Raw genomic sequence first — 17467 nt, 5'->3', positions numbered from 1 at the left:
GTGTGTATGTTTCTGTGTCCCAAACAGCCCTACTAGGTAGGACATCCCTCCTCCCCTGCTGCTAGGCTGCCCCCCCCCATGCCCCAATCAGTATTTGAAGCCGGACTATTCACCTCACTTGTGGGGTCCCCCACAGCAGCTTAAAAGAACTGCTTGAGATCAGAACAAATCAGAGAGGCAGGAAAATCACATTGGTAAGTGACTGACCAACATTTTATCTGATTCCTGTTCAATAATCACCCTTGAGTTGTAATTGGACCACTCACTTATACTGAATTTGTATTTGTGCAGTCATTTTGGGTGTGAATGGGTGACTTTAAAAAGAATTGTGCTGGAGACTGTTCAGTAAATCACCTATCTTGGATCAGCCTCGTGAGATGAGGTCCCCTCGCCATCAACAGTGTGAAAGCTTCATGTTGTTAATGGTAAGGGACCAGTTAAAGAGAGCAAAATCAGAATTCCTTGAAAACCTCTGCAAGAACAAGTCAGAATCTTAGTCAATTCCAAATTAATTTTTGTGCAATAACAATAGTGGCTCCACAACATTCATTAAGATGAAACATAAAATCCACAATAGCAAATTGGCAATGCATTTTGTGTCCTATATGATTTTTTAAAATCAGTGAGGAAGTAACATCATTCAGTGCAAAGCTGCCCTCTTATTTGCTGTTTTCAATGTTGAAACACCCCATTACACGTAAAGCATCTCTAAGCTTTTCACAGTACATGCGGGTATGCAGAATAGAAATGAGTCAAGAATGTTTTTTTTTAAAAAATGTCAAAAAGTATCAGCTCCTTATGCAGGTGGCTTCTTTAAGCCTGCAGAAAATCCTTTGAGATGTCAGAAGTATAAATCGTTTTGATTTTATTTGTGTTCACCATAGTTGGAAAAAGGCAGAAATCAGAACTTGTACGAAACACCGCAGTTGGAAAGGAGAAATGTGCGTACTACTTCTGGCAAGGCCGTCACTCAACCGTGAATGAGAAGGGGACTTCTGCTCTGATGACTGTTGAGTTGGATGAGGAACGGGGCGCACAGGTGAGTCAACAAGATGGACAATGTATACAAAACAGAACAAAGCAATGCTGCAGTATTGGGATAGCAGGAACTAAATGTGGTTTGATAAGGGGTGAAGTTGCCAGTGAGAGAGTATTTTAGAGAAAGGTAATCAAAGTCAAAGCCAGGTCTATTGTTGTTGTTACAACTACATAGAGTTAGTGAGCAATCTGACATGGGTACAGACCCTTTGGCCCAAGCTGCCTATGCTGACCACAGTGCCCACTCCCCGAGTGCCAGCTTCCTGAATTTGCCTCACAACCCCCCTCACAAGCCTCACTCTCTCCTCGTACCTATCCAAGTGCTTCTGAGATGATGTTGTTGTACCTGGCCGAACCACTTCTGGCAACTCATTCCAGATACTCACCACTTGCTGTGTGAGAAATTTGCCCCTTGGGTTGCTTTCAAACCTTTCCACTTACACTAGTCTGTGTCCCCTAGTTGTGGTCTATTCCTACCCTGCATTTAATTGAAATTGAAAATGATGTCGTTGTTAATGATTGAAATGTTATGTTTAATATGAATGCTCTCATTTTTTTTTGTTTTATGTTGTGTCATTTCAGGTACAGGTTCTTCAGGGGAAAGAACCACCCTGTTTCCTGCAGCTCTTTCGAGGAGGGATGGTTGTGCATGCTGGTAAAAGAGAAGAGGAAGAAGAAAGTTCACAAAGTAAAAGCCCAAGGCTTTGTATTTTGTTAGATGTTTCCTCTTAGTGCTGCCAGGATCAGAGATACTTGGGGATAGACAGATCTGACAATACAATGCAATCAAATCCTTTCGCTCAGAGATGAACAAAACTTTCATTTTTCTCATGCAAGTCTTCCCCTTCTTTTCAAATGCTCGGGAAATTTGAGTGTGTGCGATCTAGGTATATCTGTTCTGCTGGTTAATCTCTTTGAAATGGAAGCTGGAGATCTTGACTTCACTGTAGGAATTTATGGAAGTGAAATAGGTGAAATATTAGCATGAGAGAAATTGAACGCTTTGTTAATGTTATTTAGAAAAGGAACGTGTTCCCAGTCTTAAGGCGGGCCTTGTAAATTATTTCAGTCTAGTGCCATTCTCTATGATATGGGCTGAGTTATAACTTGAATGAACTTCTCCCCACCCTGACAAGTGTTGTCACTTGGCCAGTTTTGTGGATATTGTAACTCCAACTTCTTCCCTCTCCCCCCCCACCCCATGTAACATACCTTCTCGGAATCACTGTCTTTGTTCCAGACGTTTACTTTTGCAGGTAATGACATTGCACTGTTGATTGCATTAAGTCAGCTGAGGGTTAGCATACCTACTGGTGGCCCATTGTGGCCAGTGAGCAGGTCTGAGGTGACAATCGATGTAGATGTCACAGGTGAAGGGGAATAATTCCCAGAATACTTTTGCTTCTATCCTCATAGATAGTATGATATAACAACAAGAGAGGCTGACGTCAGTCACAGGTGGCTTGTGTTTGGAAGAAATGAGAATTTTGTTCTTTGGATTTTCAACCTGATTTAGTAGCTTCACTAGAACTCCACGGGTTATCTATACAATCTTAACAGCTGTAAAGTATTCAATCGGACGTTTAGTAAAAATATTGGAAGTTCAATGGACTATAGATAGCATGGTAACAGAGCAGTTAGTGTAATGCTATATCAGCTGCTGTCTGTAAGGAGTTAGTATGTTCTCCCTGTGCTCCAGGTTTTTCCCACATATTGCAGGTTAAAGTGTCACATGGGTAGAACTGGACAGTGTGGGCTCGTTGGGCTAGATAGACCTATTTCTGTCCTGTATCTCTAAATAAATAAGATTAGAGGAGCAACTGTGTGTGTGTGGCTAATCTACAACTTTCTGTGGACTCTGCTTACAACCTTCCCCAGCTCCCTGAGGTAGGAAGAGTTTCCTGGAGCAGACTGATGCGAATGCTGATTCTGATACTGCCCTCTGTAGGTGACTGGCGGTTGTACTGTGTGCGGGGAGAGCTTCCAATGGAAGGGAATCTGCTTGAAGTCGCTTGTCATTGCAGCAGCCTGAGATCCAGGACCTCGATGATTCTGCTGAACGTCACCAAGGCAGTCATCTATCTATGGCACGGCTGTAAAGCACAACCACACACGAAGGAAGTAGGCAGGACTGAAGCAAGCAAAATCAAAGAACTGTAAGTGAAGCTCACAATGCAAATATTTCTCAAACACCAAGTGTTACGTGTATTAATTATACTCAGTTCAAACTTCTGTTGAACACAATATTTCAAGCTGTCACTCAGTATTTATAAGCTTTCTTTGCGGAAGGAAACAGCATCCTTATTTAAAGCTCTCGGTGGCTGCCTGTTTTACTAAGCATTCCTAATCGGCTTACAAAGATTGTGAGAGCTGCCTTTAACTGTTAATGGTGCTTTGGCAACTTTGTTGAGTAGAGAAATTATACCCATGGTACGGAAGGAGGGGCGGAGTGTGCGGGGAGGTAGAGATTCAGGAATAATGAAATTCCACACTTGTACCTCGTGTCGGATGAAGTAACAGCGGTGAGCTAATGCTTATTGTTGTTATAATACAGAAGCAAAATGCTAGGATTTTGAAATAAATCAGTATCCGAGGAAGATACTGATCTTTCATCAAACGAGATGGACTGATTTCAAGTCAGTGGCAGTTGATAGATGTGCCAATGTGTCCTTATTTCAGCCTTTTAAATAAGAGATATTTAAGACCATAAGACATAGAAGCAGAATTAGGCCATTCAGCCCATCGAGTCTGCTCTGCCATTTCATCACGGCTGATCCATTTTCTCTCTCAACTCCATTCTCCCCGTAACCTTTCACGCCCTGACTTATGAAGAATCTATCAGACTTTGCCTTAAATACGCCCAGTGACTTGGCCTCCACAGCTGCCTGTGGCAACAAATACCATAGATTCACCTCCTTCTGGCTAAAGAAATTCGGCCTCATCTCCATTCTAGATGGATGTCCCTTTATTCTGAAGCCAAGCTTCTGGTCCTGGACTCCCCTGCTTTAGGAAGCATCCTCTCCACATCCACTCTGTCGAGGCCTTTCAACATTCAATAGTGTTTAATGAGATCCCAGAGCCATCAAACACTCCACATGTGTTAACCCTTCCCGGAATTATTCTTATGAATCTCCTCTCGACCCTTTTCAATGCCAATTCCTCTTTTTCTTAGATACAGGATCCAAAACTGCTCACAATACTTCAAGTGTGGTCTGACGAATGCCTTGTAGAGCCTCAGCAGTACATCTTTGCTTTTATATTCCAGTCCTCACAAAATGAATGCTGACATTGTATGTTGCTTCCTCACCACCGACTCAGTCTGCAAGTTAACCTTTAGGGAATTCTTCACAAGGACTCCCAAGTCCCTTTGCACCTTGGACTTTTGAATTTTCTCCCCACTTTGGAAATGTCTATGCTTTTATTCCATTAACTGAAGTGCATGAGCATAGACTTCACGACATTGCATTCCATCTGCCCATTCTCCTAATTTGTCTAAGTCCTTCTTCACTCTCCTTGCTTCTCAATACTATCTCCACTTACCTTCGTATCACTCGCAAATTTGGCCACGAGGCTATCGATTCCGTCGTCTAAATCATTGACGTATAACATAAAAAGAAGCTCCCAACACTGACCCCTGTGGAACATCACTAGTCATCACAGCCAACTAGAAAAGTCTCCCTTTATTCCCACTCTTTGCCTCCTTGCAATCAGCCAATGCTCTATCCATACTAGTATCTTTCCTGTAGTACCATGGGCTCGTAGCTTGTTAAGCGGTCTCAGGTGCAACAGCTTGTCAAAGGCCTTCTGAGAATCCAGCTACACAACATCCACTGACTCCTTTGTCTATACTGCCTGTTAATTTCCTCAATGAATTTCAGCAGATTTGTCAGGCAAAATTTTCCCTTGAGGAGACCATGCTCATTTTGGCTTATTTTATCATCTGCCTCCAAGTAACCTGAGACTTCATCCTTAACAATTGACTCCAATGTCTTCCCAACCACTGAGGTCAGACTAACTGGCCTATAGTTTCCTTTCTTCTGCCCCGCTCCCTTATTGAAGGGTGAAGAGACATTTAGTTTTCCATTCCTCTGGCACCATGCCAGAGCCTAGTGATTCTTGAAAGATCATTACTAATGCCTCCACAATCTCTAGAGCTGCATCTTTCAGAACCCTGGGTATAGTCCCTCTGGTCCAGCTTCCCAAGTAACAGCAACTGCACTCACTCCTTCCCCCTACACTCTCGAAGTTCCAGCACACTGCCAGGGTCTTCCACAATGAAGGCTGAGGCAAAATACTTATCCAGTTCATCCACCATTTCCTTGTGCCCCATTACTAGCTCTCTAGCAGCATTTTTCAGCAGTCCGATATCTACTCTCACCCCTCTTTTACTCTTTATATATCTGAAAAAACCATTGGTATCCTCTTTAATATTGTTGGCTAGTTTATATTTAATCTTTCCCTCCTTATGACTTTTTTTTGCCTTCTGTTGGTTTTTAAAAACTTCCCAGTCCTCTAACTTCCTGTTAATTTTTGCTCTATCATATGCCCTCTCTTTAGTTTTATTCTATAGATCTTAATAAATCTACTATCTTCCTTCATTTTGTATAATACTTCTTAAATCAAAAATCCTCATGTTATGAGTTCAGTGCAAATGCAATGTGGTCAGGGCTGCTGTTTTTCTGATATGAATCAGACCTCCCATCTCCTCTCACTGGTAGATGGAGAAGATCCAACCATTTGAAGAAGAAGGTGCAAGTAGTTGTTTATTTTAAGATAAAGAGCACGGAATCGACCCTTCTGGCACTTTGAGCCATCCCCTCCAGCAATCCCCTAATTTCATCCTAGCCTTATCACCAGATAACTTACAATGACCAACTGGTGCATCTTTGGACTGTGTGAGGAAACTGGAGCACCCATGCGGTCATGGGGAGAACATATGAATTCCTATCAGGCAGTGGCTGGAATTGAACCTGCGTCACCTGTACTATAAAGCATTGTGCTGACCACAATGTAAAGTCTTGATAATGTTTATCCCTTAACCACCACTATTGAAGCAGTTTATGTTTGTTCAATGTTATGACATGAAGATTGCTCAGAGTCGAGCATCATTTACACTGACCCTTTGGCCTGGTAGCTCTGCAGTGATCCTCAAACACCCATCCACACCGTTTTTGCACTAATTCCATTTTGTTCTCCACAAATTCCTTTTAATTTTCATCTGGTTCCAGTACTCGCTCAACCACCAAGCCAAACTTGCAGTAGCCAATGAACATACCGATCTGTGGGAGAAACCGCAGCTTCCAGAGGAGATCCAGGCCATCAATGTATGTGAAAACCCCAGACAGACAGCATTGTTGTGATTGAAACCAGATTGCTGGAGCTGTGAATATTAATTATGCCACTGTGCTGCCCTGCAGGTCGCCAAGCGTAAAGAATTGTTTTGAAAGGCTCGATATAAATGCTGTGCCATTTTTTTTTTAATGATTTTGTACATCATTGGGTGACAACTCCATTCTGGTGTGGCAATATTCTAGTTAATTGAATAGAATTGGATCAGTGTGATCCTAACTATAATAGAGCTCAGAGCATCCAATCATGTTTCCTTATTCAGATGCCCACTGGAGGCAGGACTGCACAGTAGTAGCAATGTTACAATACATGAATGTGACGAAGGGTCGGAGGCTGTGGCGTTCTTTGAAGCATTGGGCAGGAGAGATCGAAAAGCCTATGACTGCATGTTGCAAGGTAACCATTTTGCTCATGAAAAAAAGAAATCTAATGCTTTCCCAGCATTTGTGACAAATAAACTCTTGGGTGTCCAGCTGGGTACAGGTATCAATTAGAACCCATTTTTTGATGGCAAGCTCTGCCACCTTTTTCAGGCATCGAAACGTAGGTTATGATCGATAAGCTGTACCTGGCTGGAAGCCCAAGAAGAGATTCTTGGGTCAAAACTGATGGCGTTTAGGAGTTCAAAAGTCTTTTTGCACGTTTTTTTTATTCTAGTATGAGGCAAAAACACACAAACTCAGTCTGCAGCTTGTTGAAGAGCAGAAAAATTTGCCCATGTCACAATATAAAACATGGCATGATATGTATGCAAACCACAGAAGGCTACTGGTCGTGACGAATTTAACAACTGATTAATTTACTGAAATCTGGAACAATTCTAGGTACATGCAGTACATTGATCTTTAATTGTATTCTGATCAAATGTAGGATGAGTTATTAAGTACAATATGTTTGCATATATACTAGAATTATTACTTTAAATATACCATAATAAGGGCCACAGTGCATTCAATTACAGCTTGATATCACATTTCTAAATCAATAATAATTTCCATTTTTATAGAACTTAATGAAATGGAATAGTGCAAAGTGCTGCATAGAGGTATAATGAAACAAAAATCAACATTTCAGTACAGAAGAGGGCATTGTCACATCGTCATGACTTCAAATCACTGCTCTGAACTTACTGAAGATTGCCATTGCCATGCACTGAATGAAATATGTGTTTACAGTTGCTTAGGTGAAGGTTAGAGGTTTGAAGGGGTGTTTTGGTGACAGCAAAGTACAATCCTGACACATAAGACTGCTGAAAATAGTAATAATTCCATCTCACTTTTGAGAACCTGCTGTCAGTAATAATATATTCTGTACTTGGTGATTTTTGCTGGAAGTACATATCAATATAGCCGCTGGTGGCGTAGTGGCATCAGCAGCGGATTTCAGACCAGAAAGCTCCTGGGCTCCCTTGCACGCTTTCCATCCATGCTGGGTTGAGCGTTGAGCTAGCAACTCGGACTCGTAAAAATAAGAGAGCCTGCTTAAAAAAAAACACTGTCACGACGGTGTCCCGATGACTCCACTCAGAGTTAAGGACTTTCTTCTTCTTCACATATCAACATAGTTCACGTTCTTTTTCTCTAAACGTGCCCTTGCCTTCATTAATCTAATGCTCAGTATTTCCATGGCATTTTAAAATGAAAACTAAACACACACTTTCGTTCACAGATCCTGGAAAATTCAACTTTACTCCTCGACTCTTTCTCCTCAGTAGTTCATCTGGAGAATTCATTGCCACTGAGTACTTGTATCCTGCCAGAAATCCTGACATGGTAAATTCAATGCCGTTCTTGCAAGAAGATCTTTATACTGCTCCACAGCCAGGTTAGTTGTTCCTTACAGGGAATTTAAACTGCCAAAATGACTTATTGATCATTTAGGCTCCCAGTAAAAAATAAGTTGCAGTGTCAATTCACTCTTTGTGAAAGGACCTCTAAGTAATGGGGAATGAAAATGTACAAGGACAACTCCTTAGGGACACATATGATAAACAAGCTGTGCAGGAGCCATTGTAGGATGGAGGAGGGGAGGGGGAGGATGTTTTTTTTCTGGTTTCACTTGAATACCTTTGGGATTGTGGTATGTTAAATAGGAAATTGAACTGATACTGTAGATCATACATAGTCTGAACTGCTTCCAGAGGCCATATTGATCTTCCTTGCTTTGAGCTTTGTATTCATGTGATGTAGTACAAGAACTGCTATTAATGAAAGCTTCATAAAGCTGATGACTATTAATGTTTAATCGCTTTGTAAAGTTATTTTTATGTGGTGCTTCTAAAGGTTATTAGGACTGATCCTATGCTAATAATAGGCTTTTAACAATTGGCTGCACTTATCGAACTCATTTCTGGGAAGATCCATTTTTCTCGTAGGCATTCATGACCTAGTAAATGCAAGTGATCTACAGTGTTCTGTGAAGAGAGACAACACCCTTAGCACCCAAAGAAGTGCAGTCAAAAAAAGGCTTTATTTCCCGTGTTGCTGAGGGTATCCAAAACAACTGGAATGTTTAGGATCTTAACTCCACCTATTACTATTGTTTGAATTAGTGTGGATTAGTCAAGGGTAGAAAACCTTTAAAATGCACTTGTCTATCTTTACAAATTAAATTTATTGTTGAAAATATAAGCAAATTTATTGTAAAATCCTTATTTGGCTTGACAAAATACTACAAACAAACCATATTTAGAACAGTCTTCAGTAACCGGCTGAAAGTCACGAACAAACAGTCTGAATCCAATTTGAAAAAGTAATTGAACTTGTTTTAACATAATATAACTAGTATTTATTTAAGTCGTGTTCCATGATTTGTGTAAAAGCTTATATTTTTCTTGGAGATTTAAAGAGCAACTTTTGTAAATGAAATTAAGCTAAGTATATTCATAGAAACAGATTATTGTTGTAATGCGTTGGATTGGTTCAAAACCGAAAATGGAAAATAATGCAATTCCTTTCAGGAGAAATACAAAGTTTAAGATTGTTTGCACATTTAAATAGTGTGAATAGTTTCACCAGACTTTTTCAACAAATGGTTGTACTATAATAACAATAATAGATATAATACCATATCTCTCTGTACAGATAGAATTCCCATTGATTTTAGGGATTATTTTGATTAAGTTTCTGTAAAGCTTTAGCACGCTGACATGAAATGCTGTTATAATCTGTGTGCAGCGTTGTTCCTGGTGGACAATCACCACGAAGTATACCTCTGGCAGGGTTGGTGGCCGACAGAAAATGAAATTACAGGGTCTGCCCGGATCCGTTGGGACTCAGATCGGAAATGTGCAATGGAGACGGTGTTACAATACTGCAAAGGTACCTCTGAAACATTACTCCTTGCTAATGACTATTGGAAGTCAATGATTTAATCTGCTTTACAACCAAACATTGTGAGAGGAACTATTTAATGTGTGGACATTAAGTTCTACCTTTTTAATTGTATCTAGAATAAACATTACGTGGTTGAAGCAAAACACAGATTTCTGGGGCAGCTCGGTGGGTCAAGATTCCAGCACCAGCAGTCCCTTCTTTCTACGTCAAATGGCTCATCGATGTTAGAATAAGATTCTTAGATTATTTAATCAAATGCACCATTCATTACAGTCAAGCAAGGAATAGTATTTTAAAAATGACTGTGGCTGGTGTCCATGCTGTTTTAGGATTGACATCTGTAAAACTAGACAAGTCCTGTTTCTATCTGCCATGTTTCTCCCACATACCAAAGATCTATTGATTCATGACTTAAACTCTCCAATTACCCATCCCTAAGGAGTTCCAAAGATTTGGCACCTGGGTGAAGAAATTTTTTTTCATCTCTTCCCACCCACCTCTATCCATCCACTGGCGTTTTCCCCTGCAACTGTAGGATATCTAAAACTCATCCTATCACCTCCCCTCCCCACTACCATCCAGAGAGCAAACAAACCCTCTAAGTGAGGCAGATAGTCACTTGCCCCTTCTCCAACCTAGTTGACTGCATATGGTTCTCATAACGTGGCCTCGTCTATATTGGGAAAAATCAAGCATAGAATGGTGGCCATTTTTTGAAGTACCTCTTTTTCAAATGGGACCATTGGTGAAATTGGTGTAAAGAGAGATTGTCTATACAACAGTGAGAGGGAGATTTGCAATAAAAATGCAACCAGCACTAAGCATAAGAACTAATAAATATGCAAGTTGCTGTGCATCGCAGAGTTTCTATAGATTTAAAATACAATGAAATATAACCCTTAATGCTGCAAGAGCTGGGAATCTGAAGGAGGAAGTAATGGAGGCATATGTGAGAAGAGAACCAGAGCTCTGACAAAGTCTTTCCACCTGAAACATTAATTTCACAGAAGACCTGCCGAGCGTTTCCAGTATTTTCATCTTTTATTTTGTATTGGAGAGTAGTTAAATCAAAATATCGATAACATTTTCAATATACACTCACTAAATGGTCCTGATTTTCATGGTTGGGTATTTTATCTGATGTGATGTTGGTTATAATTGGATTCTAACATTTATTGATTTTTCATTGCTTGAACACAGCAAAGAATCCCAAGAAGCCACCAAAGTCCTACCTGATACATGCGGGTTTTGAACCACTGACGTTTACCAATATGTTTCCCAGCTGGGAACACAGGGAAGATGTTGCAGAGATCACAGAAAAGGTAAAGTATTAATCAATTTTTATGTTTAAGTAACTGAGCTGATGTATATGTAGGATGCTTAAAATTAATCTTGGTATTTGTCTTTGTTTTTTATATAATCCAAGGAAGCTGAAGTCTGCAATAAAATAATTTTGGTGGAGGATGTATTGCACAAGTTGTGCCAGACACAGTACCCCCTAGCAGAACTGCAAGCCCGCCCTCTGCCAGAGGGAGTTGATCCGCTAAAACTTGAAATTTACCTGACTGATGAAGACTTCCAGGTAAGCTGCCCTTGTTCTATAATAACTGGTGGGTGTGCGTGGACACACTGTGAAAGATGCTACATCTGCTGTCAAGCTTCAAGTTCAGCTTTTTTTTAAGTACCTTTATTCTTTCCACCTCACACTCTCATCACACCCTGTGGATCACCTCCCCTCCTGCTGCCTGCATAAATGCCTTCAAGTTGAAACAAACTCTTTGCTGAATTCATCATCCATTGCTCAATTTCTTGCAACACCAGATTCCATATTCTAGGCCTTTCTCTTTTGAGGCTGTTCTGCTTCTAATATTTATTATAGAGAATCTGATCATGTAATGGCTGCTTCAAAGGAGGAATATTGCTAGATTTAAGTTTTACTACAAAATGTAAGGTTAATAATAGTATCAGTGATTTGCAAATGTCTTCCTTTAGCCCCAAGTGTGATTTCCCTTCTACCAGACTTCACAGCTTTATCCAGTCCATTTTCCACACTATTTCTCTCACCCACTCTTCTTCCATTAAGTGTGAGGATGGAGTTCTCCTTTGCCTCTGCAGTCCCCCCATCTGCTTCAAATTCAACTGATTGTCTTCCATTATTTCTGCCACCTTCAGTGGGTTTCCACCACCAGACGTTCTCTGCTCACCTCCCATTTCATTATTCTGAGGGGACCTCTCTCTCCTTGACTCCTGATTCTCAGGGCAGTGGCAGATAGGAGTTAAATGTGAGCTGGTGCCATTTGGGAGGATGATAAATGGTTAGAATCTGAAACATTATCACAACGGTGATGGAGTCAGTTACTCCCATAATGTATCTAGACGAGCATTTAAATCACCAAGGCAGGGAAAGTGGTCAAAATGTCATCTCATTCTGACAGGAGAAGTTGATTCGATGATCACTTTGTAGAACACCTCCTTCCAGTCTCTAAGGGTGATCCTTTTAAATTGCCTGAAGCTTTATTTATCTAACCCATTCCCCTGCTGATTACCAGCCCTCCTGCAATAAAGCCCAATATAAATTCAAAAAATTCAGACAACTAGTCATTTCTGTTTGTCAGAATCGGTCAGTTCTGACGTAAGATCATCAAGCTATAACCTTTATTCTATTTTCTTCCCCATATGTGCTTGAGTGGCTGGTATTTTTGGCAGTCTCTTTTATTTCTAATTTCTCAGCATCTCCTAGTTCCAGCACAGTGCTATGACAGCATTCATTTCCCCTCTTCTTGTGCTGTCTTCAGATCATCTATAATTAACAAGCCTTCACCATCCTCTCCTCTATGACACCAATTGCATCTCTTAAGTTTGCTTGGTCTGTGTACATTCCCTTTGTTCTCTCCAATCTTTCCTTTCTCTGTAACTTAAAACAACCAGGGATTTTGACCAATTTAACTGAGATTTTTATTTGTGAATCACAAGCTCCTTTTTCACTGTAGAACCCCCCCCCCCAGAAAACAGGTAAAATTGTTAACCATGAAAACTAAAAATTCAAAAACTGAAATGTCAACATTTCAAAAGTATTCATCCCTGTTTGCTCAGTATTTAGTTGAACCACCTCTCACAGATACTACAGCCAGAAGTCTTTTTGGATAACTCTCTGTTAGCTTTGCACAACATGATTGGACCAAGATTTGCCCATTCCTCTTTGCAAAATTGCTCAAGCTGTGCCAGGTTAGTTGGGGAGTGGCACTGGACAGCAAACTTGAGGTTTTGCCAGAGATGTTCAGTCAAGTTAAGGTCAGAACTCTGACTGGGCCACTCAAGGACATCAACTTTCTTCATTTGAAGCCACTCCATGGTTGCTTTGGCAGTTGTCCTGCTGAAAGACAAACTTCCTTCCCAGTTTAAGCTTTTTGGCCAAGGCTAACAGGGTTTTGATCCAGGATCTCTCTGTATTTAGCAGCATTTATCTTCCCATCAACCCTGACCAGATTTCCAGTCCCTGCTGTTGAAAAACATCCCCATAGAATGATGTTACCTCCTCCATACTTTACAGTAGGGATGGTGTTGCCTGGCTGATGTGCAGTATTAGATTTACACCCACATATACCACTTAGTGTTGAGGCCAAAACGTTCCACTTTAGCCTCATCCAAGCACTAGACGAGCTTCCTCATCTTTATAGCATCTGTAAGTGACAGTTTGCAAAGTCTTTACAGGCGAGGATCTGCTTTTTTTTATTTGGCCAGGGCTTCTTCCTTGCCATTCTTCCATAAACACCCTTTTTGTGCAACGCCTTGGGCATTGTGAAGCCATGAACTTCATCTCTGAATGCAGTTACTGACCTGCAGCTGACTCGGCAACTGTTGGTGTCACAGTAGCCTCTGTGACAAGTGCCATTCTTCTCCAGCGATTAAGTTAAGAGGGGTGGCCTGACCTAAGCAGTGTGGCTGTGGTTTCATACATTTTCCACTTTTTCACTGAGCTCTGGGGTATGCTCAACGCCTTGTACCCTTCCCCAGAGTTGTGCTTCACTATTATCATTTGCTTGACTTGTCTTGAATGCTCTTTTGTCTTCATTTTGGTTTGTTCTGTTGAAAATCTACCATACTGTTAGGCCTTACAGAGAGAATGGGTATTTATTGTTTTGAATTCATTGAAAACAGGTGATCCACACATCAACAAATCTAGGTAAGGTAATGTATGTATCACAAGGGAGGAATGTTAGTGTAGTAATTACAAAGGGGCTGGTTACTTTTCAGCCTCAATTTTGGTTTTTAATTTTTAGTAAATTGCTGACAAGTTTTGGAAATTCCCTTTTGATTTGACATGATGCACAGTGTTTTGTAGATTAGCTCAAAAAACTTGAATATATTTTAAATTTAGAAAATGAGACTGTCAAATGTGAAAGTAGTGGTCGAGGAATGCTTTGGCAAGGCAGTGTGTATGTACAGTTCCAAATAAGTTATCTAATTTCAAATTTGTACTTAGTGATTCATTCAATATTCTTTGTTCTGCATCAGTTCAGTCATTTCTCTTCCTAATGATTTGTTTCTCACAATTGAGTTAACTAAATGGCCATTGGAATGTGAATCAGGCATATGATGTACTTAACATTGGTTGTGGAGCTTAGAATCCTTAAACAGTATTAAATATAAATTTATATCCACCAAAAACTTCGCAGGAATTTCTAGGAGTAGTAGATGGGTAAGTGCAAAGGGATAAGCAAAAGTATTGTGAGCTAAGCTTTTGCATGGACTGCATGCCAAAGATGTGCTCACAGGAGTTAGGCCATGGTGTCGGCTGACTGGGGATCATGGGACTGAAGCCATTGATTTGGCTGTTGAGAAGGGGAGGGGGGAACAGAAATAAGGAACAAGCTAGTGAAAGAAAATGGAGATTGTTGGTTGAGTAAGAGAAAGGAAGAGAGAGGGTTGTTAACAGAGCCAGGAAAAGAATGCAGAAATAGAAGCGGGAAGAGTGGAAGTGTCTGAGCCTGCCTAGAGGTGAACAGGTTGAGTGACATCTGGAGGACATGGTTATGGACAAACCAGGAAAGATTGTTTCAACTGGTCGAGTTTTAAGGGAGTGTTAAGAACAACTAATCTTTTTCTTAGATAACTCAGCCTCAACAAGGCCTCAGCGATTCCATCATATGTAACTTGCTATATGAATTTTTCATGGTTTAAATCCCTTTTTTTATAATCAGCTTGTGTTCCAGCCATTAACCAGTAAAAGGAAATGCAGTGAGGCTAGTTGAGATCTGACTATATAAGGAGTCTTCTCTATTTCCTCCTGGTTCACTTTTCCATCCATACCAACCATCCTTCTCAGGACGTTCAGCATCTGCCCTTTTACTTAGTGGCTTCTCACTATTCAAGGGCATAAGCAGCCCTTTCCAAATCTGGCAGTAGCTTACTTGCATTTCTGTCAGTGAAGTGTTCTGCATTCTGATGTGATCTCCTACATATTGGGGAAACCAAGTGCAGATGATGAGGCTGCTTCACAGAATGGCCGGTGCTTTCAGTTGACGATCAATACAATTCTCCATTTGAGTCCCTTCTCCGATCCATCTCTCACCCCGCCACCCCACAATTGGATACTGTTTGTGTGCAGGTTGTACTAACCAAATTATACTTAAACTGTGCATTTGGTGATCCATTTTTGTTTATGATAACAACTCTAGCTCAATTTTTGTTAAGATATATCAACGTGGCCAAAATGGAGGATTTTGACTGGAACCATCCGTCATGACTTTCCTCCCACAGATGCTGCTCAAACCTCTGAGTTCTTCCAGCAAATGGTTTCTTGCTCAGTACTGTAAGAGTTGAATGAGAATGCAGAATACAGAAAATGCTGGAAACTTGCATCAAGTCATGCAGCATCAATGGAAAGAGAAACAGTTTCCTTATATCTGCATGTTCTATTTCTTCGGCAGGGCTTGAAACCAAGTATAGTTTTAGTTCCACACTGCAACATTGTGGTTTAAATCATGACGAGAGCAAACCGCCTTTTGAAGAAGGGGGAAATTATCTGAAGTTACCCATTATTCATCTGTTGGACAATATGTTAGGATTGGTTCTTTGTTTTATAGTTTAATTTTTGTTTTCACTGTCCCTTTTTAAGGTTTCTAGTTTATTATCTAGGAAATACATACCATTGCACTAGTAAGTGAATCAAGTTTAACGCAACAATATATTCCTTTAACAGAAAGCTCTCGAAATGACAAGAGAAGAGTTCAGTGTCCTACCCTCCTGGAAACAAGTTAAACTGAAGAAAGAAAAAGGACTGTTTTGAGTAATTTGCTGGAATGAACATTTTATTTTTGGAAAATGCCACATGCTTAATAATGGAGACTTTGCAGAAGATCATTTTGACATCTGTGGTTTGGTCAGTGGAACAGAGTAAACAAATTGCACATTCAGGGCAGTGATGCCTTTTTTGTGGGGCGGGGAGGGATTGGGGGCAATCTCATCCGTTTCTGCATGTTGAGGGGGGCACTATGGGTTTTAACAGTGTTGACATATTGACATAGTGCTGTCATATGCATTTGACCTCAAAATGCACTTATGAGCAACAGATGCTATTCAGCCATGTCCTGCCTATATATCTTGAAGGCAATATATTTTGTAAAGTGTTACTTTGTGTGTAGCAGATAGTAAATCATAAAGAGTTTATATTTATATAATACAACATGAAAAGTGACTACAGTTTAATGACTAAATATTTAATTGTTAATGACATTATATTCATTTTAGAAGACATTTGCATTAACCAGAAATTACAATAGCTAGTTGGAACAAGCTGCTTGTACCAAGATGATGCCACAAGCAAGTGTTGTTGTTTTTTTGCATTCTGATAATCATGCTGTTGACTATGGGCAGTGGGATGTGCCCTCAGTGCTGTTATGGACAAAGTGTATTTATGGTATGAAGTAATGGGAAAACTGCTCAAATCAAGTAACTTTTTATGTGAATCTACGAAATGTATAGTGCCTTGCTTTTGTGTACAGTTTATACTACATAGCAGATGTCTGAATTTTGATGGAAGCAGGTGTTTAGAAGGAAATCCTTCATTCAGTTAACTTGTAATGCTGGAGACTTAAACATCTCTATTTCTAATACTCATCAGCCTAACAAACTTCTTTGTGATACAGTTTAGAAAAATAAAAGTTGACGAATGGATTTGTATTCCCTGGGTATATTTCCTTCGCACCTCTATATCAGAACAGTTGAAAAGTGAAGCCAACTTGACTCCATTTATGAGCTCTTCATGCAATTGAATACTGTCACTTCCTGCAGATTGATCCTTGTTGAATACTGTCATCAGCAGCACTTTATTTCTCTCTCCCACAGTTGTATGGGAGCTTAACACCAACTTAGCCTTGCCGTATGAACCCCTGTTCATATGGCACACAGTTTCAATATCAGGGGCAAACAAGCTTGGAAAGTGGTCATGAGTCTTGAGAAGACTATGAGAGAAGCAAAGCAGTTATTTCAAAATCTCTAGGGAGACTTCTAAGTTGGGAGCACACACAAGACTGCAGATACTGGGATCAGCAGCAGGAAGAACTGATCAGGTCAGGCAGAAGCTGGGAGGTGGTAGTCACAAGGGATGAAGAATCCAATCGGTGTTGTCATCCCATCACCTGTAGTCTGCTAGCTCTTGCTCCACCCTTTTATCCCCTCTATCTTTAAGACCTGAGGAAGAGTCCTGACCCAGAATGCACAGGCTATCCATCTCTTTCCACAGA

The 17467-nt window shown here is 40.4% G+C and overlaps 1 protein-coding gene across 6 annotated transcripts in view; it reads left to right on the top strand.

Annotated features, from left to right (window-relative positions):
- svila (supervillin a) overlaps positions 1 to 16898 on the top strand; it is a 259828-nt gene extending 242930 nt beyond the window's left edge. For all 6 annotated transcript variants that reach the window (XM_059971985.1, XM_059971988.1, XM_059971984.1 and 3 more), the window contains 9 exons: positions 885 to 1039; positions 1621 to 1726; positions 2987 to 3194; positions 6650 to 6783; positions 8056 to 8211; positions 9564 to 9707; positions 10923 to 11044; positions 11149 to 11304; positions 15925 to 16898. In XM_059971985.1, coding sequence (XP_059827968.1) covers positions 885 to 1039; positions 1621 to 1726; positions 2987 to 3194; positions 6650 to 6783; positions 8056 to 8211; positions 9564 to 9707; positions 10923 to 11044; positions 11149 to 11304; positions 15925 to 16011 — 1268 coding nt within the window. In that variant the 3' untranslated portion in view covers positions 16012 to 16898. The remainder of the gene's footprint in view (positions 1 to 884; positions 1040 to 1620; positions 1727 to 2986; positions 3195 to 6649; positions 6784 to 8055; positions 8212 to 9563; positions 9708 to 10922; positions 11045 to 11148; positions 11305 to 15924) is intronic.
- The last annotated feature ends 569 nt before the right edge of the window (positions 16899 to 17467 follow it).

This window comes from Hypanus sabinus, chromosome 6 (genome assembly GCF_030144855.1).
Source record: "Hypanus sabinus isolate sHypSab1 chromosome 6, sHypSab1.hap1, whole genome shotgun sequence".
Taxonomy (NCBI): domain Eukaryota; kingdom Metazoa; phylum Chordata; class Chondrichthyes; order Myliobatiformes; family Dasyatidae; genus Hypanus; species Hypanus sabinus.
Note: the sequence above shows the minus strand (reverse complement) of the source record. Positions and strands in the feature narration are given on the sequence as shown.